Raw genomic sequence first — 23,218 nt, 5'->3', positions numbered from 1 at the left:
TTCATCAAATTAACTTAATTGTATTCAATTTTTCCCATTTTTTTTTGTTTTACAATTTGTGCTTGTATCATATTTGAAGGAATGCAAAATGAAAATTTGATGATATTGATTTAACCTAATTTTTATTGAGTTGTAGTCTAACTCTAATTAAAGCAATAGACGATAAAAATAGTGAAAGTCAGCGTTAAGATTAGAAAGAATGATATATAAGGTTAAATTTTAGTTTTTTTTTTCTTACATCAAGTAATACCTGTAGCAAAAAATGATATATTTACAATCTGTATTGTAAGCTTCAAGACATACTTTGTTATGCTTCAAGAGAAATATAGATTAGTGTCAACAAATATTCTTTAGTTAACTCCGCTAATTATAGTAACTATCAAGTACACCACAAGCGAGTCAAAACTATATAAAATGTTCACTATTTCAAGAAATTTCGTCAGTTGAGTCAATTTTTCATACGGTATAATCAATCGTCTGTGGGATCCCTTCACGGGTTAGTCAAACAGAAACTATGAACAAAAAAGAGGAGAATTTTGCGGTCTCATTTCCTCACAAGTCTCCTATTCGGCCACATCGAGGGTTTCCAACCATTGACAATTTGTTATGAAGTTTCCAATCATTTTAACATTTACTTCGGAGATCCCAATTATGTCTCCAACAAAGAATTTGACTGTGAGATCCTGAACAAGCAGTGTTAGAGACCCGATAAGTTTTGGCGACAAAACTAATCTCTGCCAGAAATGCGGCAAACAAAAACAGGATATGCTGTTGATATTCCTGAAACAGCAAGTGCATTGATAAACTAGATCGGTCAGTACCATCACCCAGAAAAGGGGAACAAAAATTAAGGCTTAGAGGAAGAGATAGGTCTCCATCCATCTCTCCCTTGCTTGAAAAGGCCAAAAGTTGCTTCCATGGATTCATTAAACCTCATATAGCCCCCAATAGAGGGTAGAACTTTCAAATTTATAAAATGTTGAGAATCGCAGCAGCATAGATCAAGCAAAGAGGTGTGTGGATCTTAAAAGATCATATAAGAAAAAGAAGTAAAGGGCAGATGTGTTCACCTTACTCCTAAGTAGGAAGTGAAGACATCTGAAGTTCATCCCCCAGCATCCCGTTTGATAGATCTGGTTTTTGAAAAGTGTCTTTCCTGCCATGGTCCAAGGAAGTGGCCTCATATATCCCTACAAGATTATGCAAAAAAAAAAAAAGCATAAGCTATCAAACATAGAACACATAAGTTCAAGAGAAATTAATGATCATCACAAAAAGTATCCTTAAAATATCCTTGAGTCGGATTCAGATGCCAGATAAGAGTGCATCTAGGCATGGTGTGTGTGTATTTTAATTCTAAATTTTCATGCATTTTTTCCTTCAACTTCCTTGCACTAAAAGATGACTTGTATAGTTTCTGTCCCTGGTGTATTCATTGTAAAGATACAGAAATGGAACCCACAACAAACTAAAGGCAAAGGAAACAAAGAAAAACTTTTATTTGGAGGCATACCAAAACCCAATATTAAGGAGCAAATGATAAAGCCTATAAGAGAAAAGTCCATCTTATACACCATCTCCATGACAATAATGCATCCTCCAGCTACCATTAAATGCCTTGGAGAAGAAAAAACCATGTGTAACCTACAAACAATAGTTGTATCAATAATTAATGAGTGAACTAATCAAACACCAGTAAGTTGTGGACGCCAGAGATGCATGTATGTAGAAGGTACCTCTCCTCTGCCATAGCGTCAACATAGAATATCAAGATAATCCCAAAGAGAGTAGTGCTCAGAAAAGCCCATGCAGAAAATGGCAGATCCACACTGCTACTCGATTTTGACCCCTGAAGTGGTCAAAAACAGAAAGAGATATAAAAAAAATCTCCGTCAAACCAAATCCCATGATAGATTATAAAATGAGTATATTATTCCACAAACAAGTATGTCTGTTAGAGTTACTCTTAGGACTGAATTATAATAACAAAACTTACGATGATCAAGTCCCACATAGCTACAGGAAACAGAAAACATGTTGCAGAAGTAATAGTGATAGCATGAAGTCGTCTCTTGAGTGTATTCTGACAGCAGAAATGGCCAAATTGATGTTAGGATTATTTATCAGTTTTCACCCGCTAGAAAAATAAAGAGGAGGTGAGGCCATGAGGGGGAGGGCTAATAACTGGAATATGGGCTGAATGAAAAATGCACAAGATCAATGTAGATAGAAAAATGTCAACACCTTGAGTGAAACACGCCGTGCAATCACTCTTCTCAAGGCTGATAAGATTCCAGCAAGTAGGGGAACTACCATTTCTTTCATTCCCAGTACTTGTTCAGTCCGAAGCTCTGCATCAAGACTATCTTTAAAAGGTATATTCAGGTTAAGTTTATCACAATACATTTGGAACAAGATTAAAAAGTAAAGGAGAAAGAATAAAAGAAAGAAAAACGAAAATCACTTATATATCAGCATTTATTAGCTTATAAAAATTCAGGTTCAAAGAGGATATAGAATGGAGAAGAAGTTTCTGTAGCCCAGCCTTGAGATAAGAAGTAGAAAGATGCCAAAATCGCAATAAGCCCACCTACCTGGTAAAATATGAGAAAACACCATTCCAATTAGTAATTTCCAGTTTGAGCATCCCAGGTGATAATAAATTATTATGACGGAAGAACTCATATTTTATATCTGGTTAAATACTCTTTGAGTTCCACTGTCAAGTTGAAACTGCTATCAGTTTATTGGATTCTATTTTCAACCAGCATTGGCAGAACTCAATTTTTATTGGCATTGTGAGGATATCGGTTTTTCCTTAAGCACAAGATGCAGCTAAGGTTGCCCACAATTGCAAGATTACAAATCTATGCTTAAGTTTCCACCAAAGTGCCATTTAACTGAGAAGAATCGATACTATAAGCAAAATTCGTCAATAGAATAGTGAAGCATCTTTCAGAAAATTACCTTTTTCCATACATGGCCCCTCCGTCCATACAATACTGCAGATAGTACTCCAAGAACAGCACCAGAATACTCTGCCAATAAAGCTCTAGAGGCCAAAACAAATGTTAATCAAAACTAACTTCTCAAATAAAGAGCCAGCAAGTTAAAATCAACCACCAACTACCCTAATAAAGAGTTCGATTAAAAGCAGAACAACACTTTATCCAGCATCAAGACATCCAGAAGAGACAACATAAGATCCTTAACTTCAGTTAAAGCCAATCATGCCCTAGCCAGCAGACTGGCTAATATCAGCATGCAATCTCAGCATAAAACTTAAAATAATACCTTGAGGTTCACTGAAACACAATCAAACATATAAAGACTAAATAACAATCAACAAACACTCTTTAAGAATCAGATAACCTACCTAACGGGTCCACATGATTTGAGTCCCTTTCCCCACAAGATAAAATATAAAGCTGTTATGCCACCATTAATGACAGAAGGCACCATCTGAAAAATAAGTGACATTATTGACAAAGGGGCATATAATAGAAGATCATTAAGCATCAATTTCTCTCATCCACATCTCTCATTTTGCAATAAAAACAGACCTGCGTATTCAAGAGCGGTCTGCCCTTCCAAGGCTTTTGCAGCAGCAAAAATAGGATGGATGAGGGTACCAAACAGCAGAAGATAAAAAGTATTACTGAAACTCCCGTTTGAGACAAATAGCGATACATGGAGTAAACGGACCATATCCTCAAAAAGCTTGCAATTATATGAAGTATCTGTAATGGAGTATGCCTAGTGGAAAACGTGCATAGAAAAGTAAATCATTACAAGTTGCTACTTGCTACGAATATCCAGCACCAAAAAGAATAGAGAAAAAATAAGCAAATACCAATGGAGTGAAAATTGAAAAGCTAAGAATTTTTCATTTCTGTTCTTGCAACTGACATGTGGAACTACCTAAAATTAAAACAAATGATTTTTTTATTATTAACACTTACAACTCAAACGCCAAAACAATACACAAGAAGTCATTCGGAGAATAATTCAGTACAACAGTGTACTGATACGCAAATCCACATGAGATTCTTGGTATGTATTTGGCTCAACCGCGGTTCACAGTTGTTGCAATATCACTGGATCAGTCAACTAACATTGCATATTTCACTCAACTGAGGCCAACATTACTAAACAAAATGATTCATTTTTTGTTTTCAATTTGTTTCAATAGTTCTTGGCAGAAAACGAAAAACATAGAACTAGAGATTTTACTTTGGTTTTTTCATTTTTCTCTTCATTTAAGCTCGAAGATTACGAGCTTATTCGAGTACATAGTCAGCTGAAACTAAATACTATAATTCAGCCTCTAATGAACCTACATTAAAGCGTGAAATTAAATTCAAAAAATTTCTTAGCGATTAAACCAAACAGAGAGCTAGGGTTTTGCAAAAGCCCCAAGCAATTGAAGAACAAAACGGCAAAAGGAAAACTGAATTTGAGATTTATTTTTGTTACCTGAAATTAGAAGATCCTCGATCGTCAGAGTTTGGCCTTGGAGACATCATTTTTTTTTTAAATATATATATATTTCCGGTGAAGACTACGCGCAACGACGATATAATGCAAGCTAGAGCAAAAAAAATTAAAAAAGAAAATTACTAATTTAATTAATAAGCTTCAAATTTGTGTATGCTGATAATTCAGTTTGCTTTAGTGTTAATTGTTAAAGCCAGCCGAGTTGAATCTTCTAAAGCAATCAGAAAGAGGTAACGGAGATAACATAGACCATTTGAACCGGGCCGGACCAACTAAAATTTGGACAGAATCGGCCCATTGTAGATGTAAGCCCAATAAGGCCGACTTATTTTTAACGTTTCAATAAAGGGCCACGCCATTTTGTGGGGCCGCAATGAGCACGTTTTTGTTATTATTATTTTTTTCAGGCTATTAAAAAGAAACCAATGCAAAAGAACAAATTAGGGAAAGATATATCAGAACTGGCCATGTGTTGTTTAATTCAATTTTGATTAAGATTGCACAAGATATTTGAGGCCACCACTGCAACAGCATTACAAGCCTACAGATAAATCAGCCCCCAAATCAACACTTCAGCCAGTGCCAATTCGACAAACTTTGATCACACGTATATACAAAATCTGACGCAGGGCCGGCATGATTAAATCAAGCCACAGTATCGTCCTGAAACTTTGAAAGCATCTCATTTAAAATATAAGAACAGATGATTTTTAATTTGTATTTTCAGAGCACACGTTAATACATATATGGGGTAACTTTAGAGGCACTTCATGTTATCGTGTACGCACTAGGCTTGAGCCAGATAATTCAATAGCGACCTCACCTGGGAAAGTTTTGTGCAATACGTAGGAGCCAACAACATTAAATAAGAAAGACAAGGCAAACACGTAGACAAACAAAGGGGTTAACATTGTAAGACTGTACAAGCACATGTAGGCACACAATGATATTGGAAGTTATTTTCAAAGCAGCGTTTGGTGGTCTACACATCTTCATCGGTTTCTATCTATCTTGTTTTTGCCTCCCATATTTATGATCTTTAAAAAATCTCTGAAATGGATATACATCTCAACGGATGAAGCAAAAAAGAAATCACTATTAACTTTGACCAATCAAGTAAAGTTAGCAGGATACATCCCTAGCTTCAACAGAAGCAAATTTCGGTACTTTATTTTGTCCAATTGAATGTTTATTTGCAATTTGACAGCAAAGAAAGAAGCAGAAAGTTATAATGAGCTTTGGATGAGAACATGGGGGAGACAAATGTGTTTTTAACATGGGCATTTAAGATATAAATATATTAAAAACTGAATCATTTGGACTTTTTTCAGTTGCTTTCTCCAAGTATTTTCTTGCATATATAGTTTTTTTTTGCATAAAAAAGTGTTTTCCTTGTAAGTTGGACATGCGCTATTACATGCTGGCTAGCTCCATAGGACTGTAGATCCTCAAGCTAGCCTTCATAAAAGTTCTTGTCCATCCAACTTCAGTTAAATTTATTAGATGTTGCCGGCAAAGGGGCTCATTAATTCATTATTAACATCTTCTCACTGTGCATGCACTCACAAAAGGCAAGTGAAAAATGTCAAAAAGGAGTCAAAAGAAAAGTTATCTAGATTGTTGAAGCTTTACTAATTGAGGTCTTTTTTCTTTCAGGAAAATTGAGAACCCATATTGTTCCATCCTCTTGTGAACAAGATATGGCCCATGCTAGTTGTCCTCTCTCAATCTTGTGGTTTAGGATACAATGCATCTCCATTTTATTTTCCTTGATGCCCCCCGAATATATATATTATGTATTGCATTGTTTAAATCAATCATTCAGTACATGAATTGGCAACATCTATGGGATTTTATTATCTATATGTTTGTGGAACCCATTTTAGCTAATCCTTTGATTGTTCATATGCAATTTATCATTTTTTTTTTTTTTGGTGTTATAATTCAACCTTCTTTATAGTTGAATGGAATTGACTGATGATGCACAAAGGAACATATAATTGAAATGTTGCTAGTAATTTGGATATTGCTGAGACTTAAGACACTATTCCTTTGTATTGAAGCAATAGACTGGATGGTGATGCTTCTCCTATCAATTTGACTTCTCAGCTATGATGAACTTTCATTGTCCGAGGATATTATTTGGAATCAATAAATTATTTTCACTAAAGAAGAACAAACACTAGGTAGCCGAAGACAAAAAGATTATCATTGCTGGCTAAGCTTGATTGCTTTAGGACAGCTGCAAGTGCATGTGTCTTTTAGTTATTGAAGCAAGTGTTTTGGTTTTCACAGATGTTTGTGATGAATTTGGAGATTGAATTTGTGACCAATGGATTCTGAAAACAATTTGGAAACTCTCTTGTTCTGTCTCTCTCACATCTTGCACGCAAAGAAACCATGAAGCACATGCAAGTGTCTGATTAAATGGGCATAATAGTTGCACAAAGTGACCCAAATGCTAAATTCCAACACATAAAATTGAGTATACAAGCAATACATTGAACCCAAGTCACATCAGAATCATTTTCTGCTTAACTGCTCTGCCGAACATGGCAACACCAATACATAGGATGCTACAAAATCATATACCATACGCAGTAGAGTCATCATATTAAGGAAAATCAGTTCCTGGATTTGGACAAAAATAAGAAAGATTCCAACTTTTGTACTTTAGTCCTCAACCCTTCATGAAGCAATACACATATCTTTGGAACATTTGCAGCATAACTGAACACAGATTTGATTTGCCAGAAGAGGCGTATGAAGCATGCACATGTGCTTGTGTCTCAAATAGGGAATAAGAGCCAAAAGTAGAGTCAAAGGGACCATGTTGAGTGGAAGCTGGTGTACTCTCCATATGCTTCTTTTGCCCATATCTCCATCTCCAGTGCCTCATGTGAATTGGTTCCCTGACGCATAAAATATATTCTACATCACTCACTTTACATTTGTTCACCCATAAATGCGTACAATTGTGCACGTAATTATGTGCCAGGGCATATGCACACATACGTACGTGCAATGCAAGTCCATACACGCATACCTGTGTCTTTCTGCTAGATTCTGTTTCGATGTTTAAATCGTTAGAGGAACACGCAGCCGCAAGTTCCATCGAAAGAAACTGAATTCAGGAGGACAAAAAGAGAAATTAGTTCAAAACTGTTGGTGTGACAGCTTTTGGGATGAATAATACTAGACTTTGGATATGTCTGCGACTTACTTCAACTTGATTCTGCAGTGAATGAACATAATTGATTATCTCCTCCAACATCCCTGCCATTCCCATATCCTGCACATTTACCCACTCATGCTGAGGATAATTATATTCACATATTATCAGGAATGCATGACTTTAAACCAACATGCACTGTTATTTTAAAAAAATATAAAATCGACCTTGTGGCATCCTGGGACAAGGTCCTGCAAGCATCTCATTTTCTTATTGATTTTTTCTCTTCTGACCTGATTCACAGACCAGAATAAGGGAAAACAAAAAGAATTATTGCTTAGTTCTTCAATTGATGTTCCTTGTAACAGTCAATTCATTCACTGCTTGTATGGGCTAAAACTTGCAAATATACAAACCCTTTCTGCTATGCTGTGACTGTCAGTAGCTTGGCCTCTTTTTGCTCTGACATGAATAATTCTCTCTGGATTTCCCTCCTCCTTCTCATTGCTACTCACTTTCTTCCCTCTTCTTGATCTCTGAAAATGCATATATCAGATTACCAATGAAGCAGTGACTCACAGGGACAGTTAAATAAATAAATTTCGAAGAGGAACAATTTACGCATACAATTTTTTTATTCTTGTAGGTGTCTCCCTGAGTCTCACTCGTCGAAGCCGAAGAACACATGGTCTTGGAGATACTTGTTGATTGTTCTGTAACTTCTCTTCTGCTGCTTTCATACAAGACATCTTCATTCCCCCTTACGGTACGAACACGGGGTACTACAATCCGGCTATCTGTTTGAAAATTGCTAAAAGAATTGTTATAAGAACAGCCTGCAAGAAACTCGGGTTGCTGGTGGGCCAAGGGGGTTGCTAATGAGAAGTTTGGCGTGTTGAAATACTCTAACATGCTCGGCTTTAGCTCTGCAAAATGCTTTACCATTTCCATGTTCACACCAAGCTCGGTGAACGCTTGACTTGCCCTTAAACTCTGCGTATTTTCTCGAAAATCTGCCATGTAAGTGGCAACTATATACAGAGTTTCTCAGAGGGCTGAGTGGTGGTTCAAATTTGATAGGCTGAAACTGCAATTTATAGAGTACCGTTAACTCTTAGATGTCTTGGTCACGCTAATGAGGGGATAAGAGTGCAATTTGTTTTCCTTTATAATTAAGGAAGTAAAATAATTTAAAACACACATGAAGTTCCAAGTGGCAATTTCACTTTCTGAAGCTGAATTTTCCTCTATAGGAATCATTTTAAGAATTCATGTATATCCATTAACGGAGTTTGATTAGTATGCGATTGCGAGCATGGTAGCTTTGTTTGAGGGAGTTCTATTGTGGGGCTCATAACTTTTAACCAAAGATCTTCACGCGTTTCGTTCACTAAATCAATTCTCAAATATTTTAAGACACATGAATATGATTCCATTATTTTGAGTTAAAAAAATAAAATTTCATATATCGTGCCATCTTTTCTTTTTCAAGCTTTTATATCATCAATAAATTTTATATATCTTTTGGGTTAAATTTATTTAGTTAAAAAATGTCTAAGTAAAACGGTTGATTTTCATACTCTACAAATGTTTCAACTATCAAAACTCTCGCAAAAACCGCCTTTTACCAAAATTACCAAAATAGCCAAACGTTTGTTGATTTGCTGTCATTGCCTCCAACATAATCGGATGCCAATTGCCACGGGGTAATGAGTGCATCAAAAAGTAAATCAAGTTTTCAAAATGATTTTTCTTCTATTTGACCCCAAACATCTCTAGTAATTCATTTCTCGCTTCAGATTGGCTGATAAATTCCACGTGGATCGTGTGTGAGGAGAGTGATGAAGGTTTTCAATACCTTTCTTCCAAGCACATATTTCAATTATCCACAACATGATGGAAAGTCATGGAACATACGAATAAAAGCAATAATTATATATTTAATTTCCTCAAATTTTTTTAATATGATCTAATTTAAAAAAAACGAAAAATTTAAATAGAATACGAAAATTATGAATTTAAGTTAAAAAATAAAATTGAGAATAAAATCATTCATCAACAATTTTTTTCGTCTTATTAATTATTTTTATTTTTTTTATATGAATGATAAATTTATTGTTTACTGATATATAATACGTGAGAGATAAAATAACATAAATTTTGTGATTGTTTTAAATTTTTTTAATTAAAAAAATTAATATTTTTCGTGCAATTTCAATATATCGGCTAGTCTGTATTCAATATATATATATATATATATCGGCTAGTCCATCCAATTAAAAAGTGGGCAGTAATATACTAACTACTATGGTTGAAGAGTTAAACGTTCATTTTCAAGTTATAACATTCCACTCTGCTATCTTAAAATCCAAATGAGATAAAAAGTAAAACCAAAGCCGAGTTTTCGCTTAGCTCATAACTTCACAGCAATGGCTTCACTTCTCTATCTGCACACCACCCTTCCGAACAAAATGACAGTGAAACCCCTGGCTGTCCTGAACAAAGCTCACAAAATGCGGGTACCCTTCGAGCTGAAGCAAGGGCAGACTCGTGTCTCTCACCAGCTGCCTTCTGGTTTGAACATCGAGGTGGTTGAGCAAAAGAGTGTGACAAGCAAGGACCCAGATAAGAAAAATGAAAAAAGGCCACCTTTGGTTTTTGTTCATGGGAGTTATCATGCAGCTTGGTGCTGGGCTGAACACTGGTTGCGTTTCTTTGCTGATTCTGGGTTCGATTGCTATGCTGTCAGCTTGCTGGGTCAGGTCATTCTTTTTCTCTCTCTTTATTTTTATTATTTTTATTATTTTTATTTTAAGCTTGATTGGTACTGAATTTTATTCATGCACTGTTAATTTGTTGTTGCATCTGGTGATTTTACTCTTTTTTCTTTTTTTTTGTCAATCTTGAAGCTTAATTGGTTTGAATTCTTGTGGCAATATCTGATTTGTATAGTTCTTGACTTAGTAGGTTTTTTTTTTTTTTTTGGCTTTACTTTAAAATCGTCATAGCATAGACACTGAGCGAATACAGAAAGAAAATTTTATACTGCATCTTAAAGAAAATTAACGTGGATGAATCTCTGCATAATTTTACTCTCTCTATAGAGCTTTGCTTATCTCTATTCTTTACTTTTTATTTCCTTTCTATTAATCTGCATTGATTCCAACAGGACCATATTGCCATGGAAACTCCTTAGGAGTTCTTATATTGATACTTGGCAAAGTGTCTATAGTGTAATGTGTTTAATTTGTAATGGATTCGGGACATAGTTGTGCTTCTCTTTGATGTATATCAGCTGTTGGAAGTATTGATAGTCTTTTTGTTTGTGGATCTCAAGCTGACTTCATTCACCTTCTTTAATTGTGCAGGGTGAAAGTGATGCACCCCCTGGTACTGTTGCTGGTTCTCTCCAGGTACTTTAGCTCGTCACTGAGAAGCAGTCCCTTGGACAATCTAATTTTATGATATTCTTCTTTCATTTAATGTTTTACTATGATTTCCATAAAATAAAAATGTGATTTTCTAATTTTATGTTCTCCCTAAATTCTGCAGTAGACACATGCAGGTGATGTCGCTGACTTTATCCAGAAGAACCTCAGTTTGCCTCCAGTCCTGCTTGGACACTCATTTGGGGGGCTAATAATTCAGTATTATATTGCAAGGATAAGAAATGAAAAAATGTTAGGTGAGTGTCTACTTCTGGTTGGTTAAAAACAAGAGTGAAACAGGCATGATCATAAGAATTGAGTACACAGTTGCTGAAGAATTGCATTGTAGATTTAAATTCCTTCAAAGTCAATGAGGCATTTTTGAAGATTATACAAGCCAAAAACATCTTAGAAAACAGTTAAGAGTCGTCATTTGTATAGCTGAGATCTTAGAACATTATGTGTGTCAATTTTGCTTTTATGTTCCTCTTTTGTCGACTATGAGTAGCATTCTTGAGTTGATGTAAGCCATGACTGCAGCACAATACATTTCACCTCATATGAATTCTGGTTTCGGGACACAATTTTATACATTTAGAACCTCTAAAATGTGTAACTTATAATTTCTTCTTATTACTTTTGATGTTAGACTCTGTAACCCTGCAATGCACAGATATATAATTCATAATGGTGGTTCTAATTGGTTTCAACTACTTTTCGCTAGTACTGATGTTGTTCTTATGGTTGGCTTTATTTTAGAAATGGAAACTCCATATCCTGAGTTAGCAGGAGTGGTACTTGTGTGCTCTGTACCTCCTTCGGGTAATAGGTGATTTTCCCTACTGTAATGTATTATGCACAGACTCTACGTTATTGAAGTAACATTGGCTTAGACTAAGATTTTTCTTTTTTTCTTGTGTTCAGTGGGTTAGTGTGGCGGTATCTGTTTACCAAACCTATTGCTGCATTTAAGGTATCTACAGTCACATTTTGAGAAAAATAATTTTTGTTTGTTATTTTTTTTCCTGAATCTATTTTTGTAAAACTTATAACGAACACTTGATCAATTACTTTCTATAATTCAACTAAAGATCTGGAATTCAACAATTGCCCAGTTTAGACTTTAAGAGTCTGTTGGTTGTATTTTTCACTGGGCATATATTGTGTCTAGATGGTCATATTCCTATATCCTTTGATTTCAAACTGTTGGATGATCAGAGAAAATTTGATATTAATCCTTTTTCATCAATATCTTCGGTATTCTTGCTTTTGTGCTCAGAGTAAATATTTAATATGACTGAAGTAAGATTTATCCAAAACTGTGAGCAGGTGACCCACAGCTTGGCAGCTAAAGCTTTTCAGACTGATCTGTCTCTTTGTAAGGAAACTTTTTTCTCTTCATCGATGGAGGATCATCTGGTTCTACGGTTTGTTCACGAGCTTCCTTTTTTAATTTTTAAGCATTCTTCATGTTGTTCATAATGTGGTCTCAGACAAGTGTATGATTTTATAACAAGAATTCGCATTTAAAAGATGATCACTACGGGGATAAAATCAGAATCAGAAACGCTTTTCCTAGTTGTTAACTACTGACGTGTTACCCTATACTAAGTTTTCTTTGGAAAGAAATGAATTTGCTCTATGCTATGTGATCTGTCTTTCTCTATATGATACTTCTTTGAACTTGCTTTCTTGCAGTTATCAGGAACTAATGAAGGAAAGTTCAAGAATGCCACTGTTTGATTTGAGAAAGCTAAATGCATCACTTCCAGTTCCTTCAGTGCCAAAATCTTCTATTAAAGTTCTTGTTTTGGGTGCAAAAGATGACTTCATAGTGGTAATTATTGTCACTTCCATTGTTGACTACTTGATTCTTTTCTCTAACCCTGTAGCAAATTCGGTTATGTGTTAAAGTAAATTTCCCCTGCCATTTTTCTCCAAAATCATTGTAATTTTATCAGGGTACACAGTTCTGAGCAAATTATTGACTCTCTCTTTCAAATTGAGCTGGCTGTATCATGACTACTGCATCTTGCAGGATGCGCAAGGACTCAGCGAAACAGGCTCGTTTTATGGTGTGTCGCCAGTCTGTGTTGAAGGGGTTGCTCATGACATGATGTTAGATTGTTCCTGGGAGAAAGGTGCAAGTGTTATTCTATCATGGCTAGATGGTTTAAGAAGATAGAGCCGATCAACTTGCTCTATGGTAAACAAACTCGAGAAAATTTAACATCTTTGAGGAAATGGAACCTCTTTTTGCTTCATATTCTTTTGGCAACCTTGAGCAGGATAATTATTATTACTGGTGATCATGCATCCGAAATTACAAAAGATAATGGTGTCCCCCCCCCCCCCCCCCCTTTTTTTTTTTCTTTTTTTAAACGGATCTTTAAATTTGCGTTTCAAGTGAAGAAAAAATCAAAATTATTTAAAGTCAGCGCCTAGCCGGACATTACTTGAATCAAATACGTTAGAATGATATGGGAGATCTTCTGAGTAGGCAGAACTTGAGTAAATGGTGCCAAATTGGCCAAATAATACGTTATTTGAAAGCTCCAATGATAGAAACAATACTAGCGAAATTGGCCAAAATTTGATAAAAAGTCTTAGCATTGGTGACAATTGGCATTATTCATGAATAAGGAACCAAAATGTAAAATCATCAACCAAAAAGAAAATGATTAAGGCTACTATGTGAATGTGACCAATTAAAACTTGCCATTTTGACAGACCTTGCGGATTCAAATGAAATCGTCTATTTTAGTGCCATGGGGTCTACCAATTTTAAAATAAACAAGTTATCGGTCATGCCACGTCGCCCACTAAAATGGAAAGTTCCGATAGTCCCCAATGTCATCCGCCGTATTCCACGTTATTTATTTATATTTTTGATAATGATAATATTAATTTGTGAAAAACGGGCTTCTTCTATTTTAGCCCAAAATGCATTGAATCAATGAACTTTATTTGGGCCTATATTGAAACAAACCCATAAAATCGATTTTTTACATCAAGGCCCAGAGGTCAACATGTCCTCTCAATCTCGACCGTCCAACTTAGGTTAATTTTTAACCGTGTCTCTGGACACCTATTAAATCCTTCTCTTCTACCCATTCCAACCCTTCTCTTTGTTAAGTAGCAGCAGCAAGCTTGTGTGTTTTTTTCTACTCGTGCATACAGATCTAAAAGCTTCGCTGCGGTAAGCCTTAAACCCTAATATACTCTCTCAGTTTTCTTTAATGCAACTCATGATTCTGATTGATGAACAAAGTTGCTTTTTTTTTTTTTTTTGGGGTGTGTGTTATTTGTGAATGCTTAGATTCTATTGATTTGCTTGATTACTCTAATTTAGAATCAAATGTTTTGTCTTCTTTTACGTGTTTGTTATCTGGCTTTGTGCTCTCTTGTATCATGAAACGAAAGCTGTTCCTCTATGTTTTATGCACCTTACGAAAGTCATATTCTTTCGCAGTTTACTTGTAGTTTTATTTCATTTAGAATAGTCAGTTGGCTCTTTGTGTAACCGAGTGTGATGTATCGATAGGCTCTTTGAATTTCTTTGTTTCTTGCTATTGCATTATGGCGTTGTAGCTTTTGTCTCTCAGAACATGGAGGAAACTGCAGAGAGAAAAGGAATGTGGTATTATTGTCAAGTTAAATTAGGTTTTAATGAGTGTTTGTATTGTGGAGATTGGTGTAGGATGACAATACTGGCGATTGAATGGGTAATTATGCTTTCTTTTTTTAAATCCTTCCCTCCTTATTGCTGAGGGAATGCTGTCTCTTGGACGGTGTTTAATGCTGCGTCTGCTGGGTGGTGTGGTCAGCTGTTGTTGTTAAAATGGGTTAATGTTAAGACTTCTGGTCGCTCATTAGGAAGTCATTCTCTTTGAATCAGGGCATGCATTGAAAATTTGGCAAATGGGTGGTTGTTTTGAATTCATTGCAATTTCCCTTTGAATATTTTTCGCTTTTAACTTAATTTAGGGGAAAATTGGTGAGCAGTTGTTCACTATATACGTAAGCTTTATAAATTGAACTTTGATTATGTATTGCTTTATAAGTTAATGCTTTATTCTCCTAGCATTACCCTTTTGTGATGTTTGTGCAAAATTACTACTTGTTGAGTTGTTGCTATTTATAAAATAACATTGAGACTTATTGTTTAATCAAGTTTTACTGTGATCCCCCTCCAGTAACTGATATTTTCTTTCTCACATTTTATTTCTAACTTGCTTAACTCTACAAAACAGAGCTGTCAAGATGTTCACGACTAAGAAGAAAATCCAAAAAGACAAGGATGCCGAACCTACTGAGTTTGAGGAGACAGTTGCCCAGGTTCTTTTGTGCTGCCTTCTAATTAACTTGATCTTAGTTCTCTGGTATTCCACAATGCTTAATTAATGATGTTTGATATGACTGCAGGCACTGTTTGATTTGGAGAATACCAACCAGGAGCTTAAAAGTGACTTGAAAGATCTTTACATTAATCAAGCCATGTATGTTTAGTATTGATTCATCTTCTTCTTTCTTTTTCCTTGCTTTTTACATGCCTTTTCTTTAACATCCTGTAGACAATCTCTCTAATTGTGCAGTCAAATGGATGTTTCTGGAAACCGCAAGGCAATTGTTGTCTATGTGCCTTACAGATTGAGGAAGGCTTATCGGAAGATTCATTCTCGCCTTGTGAGAGAGCTGGAGAAGAAATTCAGTGGCAAGGTATTGTACTCATTCTTAGGGTTATTGAGAAATGTTATTCTAGCATTTTTTTTTCTTCCTGGGCTTGAATGATGTATTCCTTCTAGTACATTGCTATGAATGTACCTGCAAATATGTTGTAGCACTAGCATTCTGAAGTTTTCACATTCAAGAATATGGTTGTCAGGCATCATTGACATGGTTGTTATTGTGTAACAGGATGTTGTACTCATTGCCACCCGAAGGATAGTCAGGCCACCAAAGAAAGGCTCTGCTGTTCAGAGACCTCGCAGTCGCACACTCACAGCTGTTCATGATGCCATGCTTGAAGATGTAGTTTACCCAGCTGAGATTGTTGGAAAACGTGTCAGATACCGTCTCGATGGATCCAAAATAATCAAGGTAGTTAAAAGCTTCAGTCATGGAAATAAAAATAAAACTACTAATTATGAGTGACTGATAAAATACCAACAGATATTAGTAGGAAGTATTAAATGTTTTGTTTGCACCTAGTTGGCAGTCATTATCAGCCATATATGACATGGTTGTCTCATTTCCTTGCATGTTAGATTTTCTTGGATCCAAAGGAGAGGAACAACACGGAGTACAAGTTGGAGTCTTTTTCAGGGGTTTACAGAAAGCTTACCGGCAAAGACGTGGTTTTTGATTATCCAATTACAGATGCCTGAAGAGTTGTTGCAGATGATCATTTGTGTTTGTCACTGTTTATTTTGTTGCACTATAATTTTGATTTGGATAGGGTACTATTTAAAATTTTGACTCTTAAATTTGGTATGACATCATTTTGCATAGGACAGATGAAGCTTTATGAATTTCTTTTTGTTTCTTCATTTCATGAAATTGTTGAGCTGAGAAACATCGTGCCTTCTAGTTGAAGTGAGATCTGTTTACTTGCAAATGGGGTTGTGCTTGTGTTTGTCATGTTAAATTTGCAGCATTTGCTCTGCTGGAGCATATTTGTAGAGCACTTAACAATAGCAGCACATGAACTTGTTCATTGTTTTCGTTGCTGCAAAGTTTAATTTATTTAGAAAATCCTTGGTAAGCAATGTGAGATCATGCTGGGACGAAATTTTGAGATTTATATAATCATTGCAATGTTAGGAGTTGCACAGATTTTACCATTTGATATTTGATGAATGTTAAGCTGTTGGCTTTGCTAAAACACGTGTGCGTGGATTGCCTGTGGCTGTCCCGTTTGCGCAAGGCTTGTGTAACGCATGGGACTCATCTCTTTATGTAACCATTTTACATCTCTTTACGGATAAGTTAATGCGCAAATTCTTCTTGTTTTATGCTCGGTAGACCTTGAGCTATACAAGCATATGCATTCCGACTACAGTGGTTCCCAAATTATTATAAACCTGTCTTTGTAAGATTGTAATATATTTAAAAAAAAAAAAAAAAAAAAAAAGAGAGAGGGAGAGGGAGAGAGGGGGAAGACATTAGACACTTTGACAACCGCCCAACTTCAACTTAAATTTTTGATAGGCGCCGAAAGTCAAGCTGCCCATTTTCATCTTAATAACTTCTTAGCCAACTTAAAACTTTTTGATATGAGCAGTAACAAGGAATGGCTACAAGTTCAAGTGAAATGTAAGTTGAAATAATCCAATCCTACTCCAAATCTCCAAATGACAGGGATGATTTAGTCATGCAAATTTCAGTTAATAAAGGATAAATGTTATGAAGTAGTTAAAGGAAAAGATTGAAAATTTTAGATATTACCATTGCAGTCTCTTACTACCATGTAAATCCTCCATTTCTTTGATCATTAGTAGTACAGTCCTCCCACGAACCATCCTTTTAATTACAAAATCTGTTTCCAATCTTCCATAAGCGTAAATGAAAAATGAAAGGAATGGAGGATTTAACATAATTGCAGAATGATTAGAAGAATTATGAACAACCAGCTTGCATTTCCTTTCTGAATGAGGTATAATTTTAAATCCTATTACTTTTACTATATCACAACGCATTTACATGTAAGTTCTAAAATTACATTATAGTAGAAAGGCCAAATTATAAACTGTAGAACTATATAGCATAAATGAAAAAATCATTTGCTGGACTAGAAGAGGACCGAAACTACTGTTTTGTACTCATACAATTTGGAGGAACCTGCTGTTCACCCCTGCTCTATACAGTTGCAACTTGGATGAAGTAGTTATGTTAATCTCAGTGTTGGCTGGAGCAAATAGAACGTCTCCTTCAGCAACAGCATCATTGTGGGATGCTGTAAGCATTGATCCCTCGCCATCTGTGACCAAGAAAATTGAAGGACCAGAGACTGCTGGAAACACGGACGATGTTCCCTTGGGAAGTATGCAGCAATCAACCTCAAACTCATCAAAAGGCGGAAGGTACCTTGTTATATATGGACTCAATGGAAACCCTTTCAGGATTTCAGGGAAGCCCTGAAAAAGATGCAGAAAAGAAGCTGATGAGTTAACAGTTTTGTCTTCATTGATGGCAAGTGTGTCAGTGTTTTCATCCTACTAGCTTCACATCCATATAATGCTCTGTTTCACCCTATCAGAAAGTTCATTCTAAAAACCATGAACACAATAAGCAACAAATTCTTACTTGTTTATATGTGAGCATGGAACAGAGAGTTTGAACGTCTCGGTGTTTAGGAGTAAGACCAGCCCGAACAACATTATCTGAAGTTGCCATGCATTCAATGCATTCACCAGAAATATATGCATGGGGTTCATTTGCTCCAAGATACAGTGCTTGACCAGGATTAAGCTTGACATAATTAAAAAAGAAAGCTGCTATGACACCAATGTCAGCTGGATATTGCTTCTCTAACCGCAACACCAGCTGCTCCTTTTCAGTCAATGGCCTCACCTAATGCATACAGAAAAGGAACAACTTTCATCATTATGGTTGAGAATATTACAGGAAGAGAAGCAAAAGAAAGATAACTTTTCATATTCTAGCTGGAGATAGTAAAATAACAAGCAACATGTTCATAGATCTTATTGTTACAGAGATGTGCCCCCTTGTTAAAGAAAATATCTATGCAATGTCATCTAAGAGTTGTTGTAACTGTTATCAATCCCAATGAAGCAGTTTGGGGCGGGGGGGGAACAAAAATGAATACAACTGAATAACAACATAAGGCACACAACATCGAGAATTTCCACTAAAACAAACATAAAATATGGTCTAAAAATTATATGCTAAGAAGGGATCTTCCACTAACCTGACTTTCCTTATGCAGGCGACTTTTCAGTTTTGTTGTTGCTTTAGTTGTCATCTCCATGCTAGCTGTCATGAGATTAGTGAAAATTGACTGCAGAACAAATTTTGCTTTCTCCTCCCCATCCTGCATTTCAACATGCAAAACTCGGTTTGCTTCCTCGCTGCCAACAAGTTCCACAATCTCAGGAACGTTTTGCAGCACACTCTTGAGCTCCTGGAATCATCAACATCAGTAAGCATATGCTACTTACATCAGCTGAAAGTAAAAACTTATTTTCCACAAAACCATCCAATACGTGTATATATCTTCAAAGAATAAGAAGAAAAAGAGAGAGGTGGAATATTACCCCTTTTTTGTAGTGTGGGAACTCAATTAAGAATTAAAAGAATTCCATCATAAAATTGTAGTTAACCCATCAAACTTTTAGGTACAACATATGGGTGGCATTAGAATCAAATCAGTCAACAAAGGTGTAATAGCCTAGGCCTCCCAGCTAGATTAAAAGTTTCAGGAAACCTGTATGGTTTGCACAGAAGCTCAGATACAGCAATAGTCAAGTTTCAAGAACAATTAAATCACAAACCTTTCAGTTTTCTCTACTTTTTTATTTTCCCTTGATTAAGTAAGACCATCCTAATCCTTACTATAGTGTTCTACCATCAGTTTCCCAGTAACTACGCAAGCAAATGTCCTGATCTGGGGAGAGGATATGGACAACAGTTCAGCTCTGAGGAGCTCTCTTCCAAAAAACTGGCATGATGTGATCACACCAGCGAATCTTTAAAGATCTTGGCAAAATAAACTGAGAAAAAAGTTTTCAGTGTATGATTGTAAGTTAAATTTCGGTAACAAGACATATAAGACAAAATGACATTAAAAAAGTTAAATTATTCAAGATACAAAGGAAAGCAATCAGAATCATATTGAGCAGGAAAAATAGTGACATTCATCTTCTGAAAATAACCAATTACAATCACAACAATTTATTTGAGATGGAGAACTGATATGATACCTGAAGACTGATAAAGCTACAAAGGGCCTCGAACTCTGTTATTGCCAAGGCCATCTCAGGCTTGTGATTGTCATCCTTATATACATTTGGCAGTAATTTGTGCAGTGTCTTTGCCAACTCCTTATCTGGATGAGCCTGTATTGACAATGCTTTCGCAACTGAAAGTACCTAAGACGATACCAAACAATGAAAATCAGTCACTGCTGCCAAACGAAATCATAAAGTTAGGAGTCATGAATTTGATTTGAAAAAAGGAAAATCAGTTACAGAAACAAATCAGTACATACGATCTTAAATTCCCCACTTTAAAGAAGACAGAACAAACCCAACTTATCAAACTCTCACTCTAACCCAACTCATAGCCAACCGTCCTAAGTCATTAGTGCCCATCCACTCAGCATAAGGCTTTTCCCAGAATTTCGACTAAACACTGTTGCAACTGTGGGTCATGGCCCACTTGGCCCCAATCATAGTTTTTAACAGAACAATGTGATCTTTGAAGCTTTTTGCACATCACTAAAGAATCTCCAAGATCATGAAGATTTCTTTTTCTTTTTGGTGTATTTTGAGATAATTATGCACAGGCTCATGAAAAGTGAGGGAATAATGGGACATTATAAGAATAGGAATATATTCTCTCCAAAAGCATTCAAAGGCCCAAAAAAAAAAAATGGGAAAGAGACTGATGAAGACATTAGTATAAACTAAGAGATTAGAATAGAAAATTAGAAAGAAAATCATCTCCAGTCTAAATCATCTCTCTAGCTCTCTCTCTCTCTCTCTCTTTTAATTTTAAAAATAATAATTCACACAGATAAGCAAGAACAACCCTTGGTATATATTCTCTCAACTTCCTAATAGAAAATTTAATAAATTTAAGACTGAAATGTAAATGCTAGTAGCCAACCAACATTTTTTGACCAGGATAAAGTTTTACCATCAACAATGACCATCCACCATTCCAAACTTCAGATCAATTTAGTTTCTGAATTCCCATGAAGAATTCTCAAGTTGTAGGAGTTAAGAATCCATTCTAATGAATCAATTCCCATCTTAACATTCATAGTACATGTATATATTACAAGGCATATTATTCCCCCAAAACACCTACTTTCTCTTGAAAGATATAATTGAAAAAATAAAATAATACCAACCCAAAAATTTCAAAAAAATAACAATAAGGTAGGCAATAAACATTCTATAATTCTAAGCCTCAACTTCTCAATAGTAAATTTTACTAAAATTTCAAACAGAAAACACGATCATTACCAATCAACTTACCATTGTTGAACAGGTATAAGTTTTTACCATTAACAATGACCAACCATCTTCTACAAATTCATTTTTAATTCAGTTCAACAGTAATCAACTTCTGAATTCCCATCAAGAATTTCCAAGTAGCATGATTTTAGGAACTATTCAAATGAATCAGTTCTCACACCAATGTCCATTCATATGTAGCCAAAAGCACAATTTCAATTAAAAAAAAACACACACACACACACATTAAAAATATAATAAAAAACGAAAATTTGAATTTGCAAAAACCATTTTGCCAGGCGGCAAGACTTGCGACTCCATTCCAATTAATCAATTTTCGCTTTAATGGCCATTTCACATACTAACTCTGATTATCAGCCGAAAAAAGTTACTCCCTTTTGGAAAAACGCAGATACCCACATTAAAAAAAATAATAATAAACAAAAATATGGCAGCAAAAACATGAAAAGAAAACAAACCTTGAACAAGAAAGGGAGATCACAGCCCCAACGGTGTAAAACCTTATCACCAAGCACACTAGGATTCTTCAATATCCATGATTTCAAACTGACAATCTCACCACACCCACCATTCGCCGACGACCCGTTTACTACTGCGCCAGCAACGCCACCAGCACCGCCCTTCTTCGCCAGAAACGAGGGCCCAGACTCGTGAGTTCCCATCCAGAACTCGGCATAAGGCTTGTCGATATCAGTCCTCTTCCCAGAGTTCAACCCGTACAGCTTGGAAACGAGGGAGTCAGCACCGGTTCGGCCCCAATCGTATTTCTGGACGGAACACGTCAGCCTCCTTGCAGCCTTCGAATCAGCGTCCATGGTACTGAGTTTTCGAAGAAATGAGCAGACGGGCAGTCCTAAAAGAGTGTATGGGGAAATGGGTAATGGCTAGAATGGGGTGGCATTGCTGGTTTTTAAAGAGTTTGAAAGGGTAACAAGAGAGAGGGAAACAGCGTGTTGAAAGAGAGAGATTCGAGAGATTGAGTGAAGACGAAGTGGGCTATGCTTATTATGACTCTGACGCACTTTACAGTTTCCTTTTTCTTTTCTTTTTCTTTCCTTTCTTTCTCATCTTCCTATTTTTTCTATTTTAATTTTTTTTCACTTGTTTGGCACGGAAAGGAACTTCTGACTTTATTTATTATTTTCTTGCTTTAATTAAATTTTTTTCTTTTACTTTTACGGGGAATTTTATCAAATTTTGAAATTAATTTAATTTTCTTGCTTTAATTATAATTATTTTCTTTTACTTTTATGGGAATTTTAGCAATTTTTGAAATTAATTTATTTCCATTCCAATGAGGTTTGTTTAGATTCATGCAGATATCCTTCCAAATTTAACTGGATTTTAAGCTTATGAGAATTTGTTTTAGCATTCTAAATTTTTTTTTTTCAAAAAAGGAAAGATGATAAATTAGTATCTGATACCACCTTTCATAAGAGTAATTTGGGAGTCGGTGGACTCAAATTATAAAATATATTGGGTGGTAAAAGAGTCCATAGTTTGAATCCTCTAATATACGTGGAAAATATATAGTTTATAATTCTTGTATTCTTTAAAACAAGGGGAAAAAAATCAATGCAGTTTGCATTTATTTGATTCACTTGTTAGTTTCAAGATAAATTAGTCTATCATATTTTTTGCGTGATCTAATTAATCAAGCGTCTATTAAAATATATTGACATGTAAATACTCTTATCAGATTTCATGTCTTAATTAAAAAGGAAAAAAAATCAAATTTCACAATTAACTTCAAACTACATAATACCAAATTCAACTAGATTTTGCAATTTTTTTATTTTATATCTTCCACTTTTTAATTTTTATTGTTACTAATTTAAATAGTAATTAAAATTATTAGTGTTTGTGTTTTTTTTTTTAAATATTGATATTTGGTTAGG

The 23,218-nt window shown here is 35.4% G+C and overlaps 5 protein-coding genes across 10 annotated transcripts in view; 2 read left to right on the top strand and 3 right to left on the bottom strand.

Annotated features, from left to right (window-relative positions):
* The window catches only part of LOC102609987 (40S ribosomal protein S7), a 73,683-nt gene extending 57,037 nt beyond the window's left edge, over positions 1 to 16,646 (top strand). For 2 of the 3 annotated variants that reach the window (XM_052443625.1, XM_052443624.1), the window contains exons 2-6: positions 15,351 to 15,435; positions 15,523 to 15,596; positions 15,693 to 15,816; positions 16,015 to 16,197; positions 16,365 to 16,646. In XM_052443625.1, coding sequence (XP_052299585.1) covers positions 15,361 to 15,435; positions 15,523 to 15,596; positions 15,693 to 15,816; positions 16,015 to 16,197; positions 16,365 to 16,484 — 576 coding nt within the window. In that variant the 5' untranslated portion in view covers positions 15,351 to 15,360 and the 3' untranslated portion in view covers positions 16,485 to 16,646. Of the gene's footprint in view, positions 1 to 14,140; positions 14,297 to 15,350; positions 15,436 to 15,522; positions 15,597 to 15,692; positions 15,817 to 16,014; positions 16,198 to 16,364 lie in introns of those variants that run through there. The other variant, XM_006482180.4, reaches the window with a different exon arrangement.
* Positions 331 to 4,717, bottom strand: LOC102610913 (uncharacterized). 4 transcript variants are annotated; one of them, XM_052443623.1, is made up of 12 exons: positions 4,477 to 4,716; positions 3,854 to 3,921; positions 3,564 to 3,756; positions 3,377 to 3,462; positions 2,968 to 3,052; positions 2,516 to 2,594; positions 2,245 to 2,375; positions 1,997 to 2,083; positions 1,737 to 1,849; positions 1,514 to 1,644; positions 1,071 to 1,190; positions 331 to 780 (listed from the first exon to the last, which is right to left on the bottom strand). In XM_052443623.1, exons 3-11 carry the CDS (start codon positions 3,690 to 3,692, stop codon positions 1,078 to 1,080), a joined length of 954 nt encoding a protein of 317 aa, XP_052299583.1. In that variant the 5' UTR covers positions 3,693 to 3,756; positions 3,854 to 3,921; positions 4,477 to 4,716; the 3' UTR covers positions 331 to 780; positions 1,071 to 1,077. The 4 variants fall into 4 exon arrangements, with proteins under 4 accessions (XP_052299583.1, XP_006482246.1, XP_006482247.1 ...); XM_006482183.4 differs by lacking the exon at positions 3,854 to 3,921; XM_006482184.4 differs by lacking the exon at positions 3,854 to 3,921 and having other exon boundaries at positions 331 to 683.
* LOC102610603 (transcription factor bHLH75) lies at positions 6,937 to 8,822 on the bottom strand. Its single transcript, XM_006482182.4, has 6 exons — positions 8,297 to 8,822; positions 8,086 to 8,205; positions 7,897 to 7,962; positions 7,721 to 7,789; positions 7,544 to 7,621; positions 6,937 to 7,409 (listed from the first exon to the last, which is right to left on the bottom strand). Exons 1-6 carry the CDS (start codon positions 8,687 to 8,689, stop codon positions 7,317 to 7,319), a joined length of 819 nt encoding a protein of 272 aa, XP_006482245.1. The 5' UTR covers positions 8,690 to 8,822; the 3' UTR covers positions 6,937 to 7,316.
* Positions 9,988 to 13,361, top strand: LOC102610296 (uncharacterized). The gene is made up of 8 exons (XM_006482181.4): positions 9,988 to 10,431; positions 11,038 to 11,082; positions 11,225 to 11,354; positions 11,857 to 11,926; positions 12,022 to 12,070; positions 12,427 to 12,524; positions 12,796 to 12,934; positions 13,136 to 13,361. The coding sequence occupies exons 1-8, from the start codon at positions 10,099 to 10,101 to the stop codon at positions 13,280 to 13,282; spliced, it is 1,011 nt and encodes a 336-aa protein (XP_006482244.1). The 5' UTR covers positions 9,988 to 10,098; the 3' UTR covers positions 13,283 to 13,361.
* Positions 16,647 to 17,748: 1,102 nt separating the features above from the next.
* LOC102609674 (mannose-6-phosphate isomerase 1) lies at positions 17,749 to 22,341 on the bottom strand. The gene is made up of 5 exons (XM_006482179.3): positions 21,779 to 22,341; positions 20,040 to 20,207; positions 19,028 to 19,240; positions 18,403 to 18,669; positions 17,749 to 18,233 (listed from the first exon to the last, which is right to left on the bottom strand). Exons 1-5 carry the CDS (start codon positions 22,133 to 22,135, stop codon positions 17,919 to 17,921), a joined length of 1,320 nt encoding a protein of 439 aa, XP_006482242.1. The 5' UTR covers positions 22,136 to 22,341; the 3' UTR covers positions 17,749 to 17,918.
* Between the last annotated feature and the right edge of the window lie 877 nt (positions 22,342 to 23,218).

Source organism: Citrus sinensis, chromosome 6, assembly GCF_022201045.2.
Source record: "Citrus sinensis cultivar Valencia sweet orange chromosome 6, DVS_A1.0, whole genome shotgun sequence".
Lineage (NCBI taxonomy): Eukaryota > Viridiplantae > Streptophyta > Magnoliopsida > Sapindales > Rutaceae > Citrus > Citrus sinensis.
This window is presented reverse-complemented; position numbering and strand designations above follow the sequence as displayed.

Coding starts and splice junctions, on each gene's coding strand:
- LOC102610913 (XM_052443622.1), bottom strand. CDS start 4,526: ATGATGTCTCCAAGGCCAAACTCTGACGATCGAGGATCTTCTAATTTC. Junction 3,463..3,563: donor GACCGCTCTTGAATACGCAG/GTCTGTTTTTAT, acceptor CTTATTTTTCAG/ATGGTGCCTTCTGTCATTAA. Junction 1,645..1,736: donor GACGCTATGGCAGAGGAGAG/GTACCTTCTACA, acceptor TATTGTTTGTAG/GTTACACATGGTTTTTTCTT.
- LOC102610603 (XM_006482182.4), bottom strand. CDS start 8,689: ATGGCAGATTTTCGAGAAAATACGCAGAGTTTAAGGGCAAGTCAAGCG. Junction 8,206..8,296: donor CCTACAAGAATAAAAAAATT/GTATGCGTAAAT, acceptor ATGCATTTTCAG/AGATCAAGAAGAGGGAAGAA. Junction 7,410..7,543: donor AATCTAGCAGAAAGACACAG/GTATGCGTGTAT, acceptor TTTATGCGTCAG/GGAACCAATTCACATGAGGC.
- LOC102610296 (XM_006482181.4), top strand. CDS start 10,099: ATGGCTTCACTTCTCTATCTGCACACCACCCTTCCGAACAAAATGACA. Junction 12,071..12,426: donor AACCTATTGCTGCATTTAAG/GTATCTACAGTC, acceptor AACTGTGAGCAG/GTGACCCACAGCTTGGCAGC. Junction 12,935..13,135: donor CAAAAGATGACTTCATAGTG/GTAATTATTGTC, acceptor TGCATCTTGCAG/GATGCGCAAGGACTCAGCGA.
- LOC102609674 (XM_006482179.3), bottom strand. CDS start 22,135: ATGGACGCTGATTCGAAGGCTGCAAGGAGGCTGACGTGTTCCGTCCAG. Junction 18,670..19,027: donor GCCTGCATAAGGAAAGTCAG/GTTAGTGGAAGA, acceptor TGTATGCATTAG/GTGAGGCCATTGACTGAAAA. Junction 18,234..18,402: donor CCATGCTCACATATAAACAA/GTAAGAATTTGT, acceptor CATCTTTTTCAG/GGCTTCCCTGAAATCCTGAA.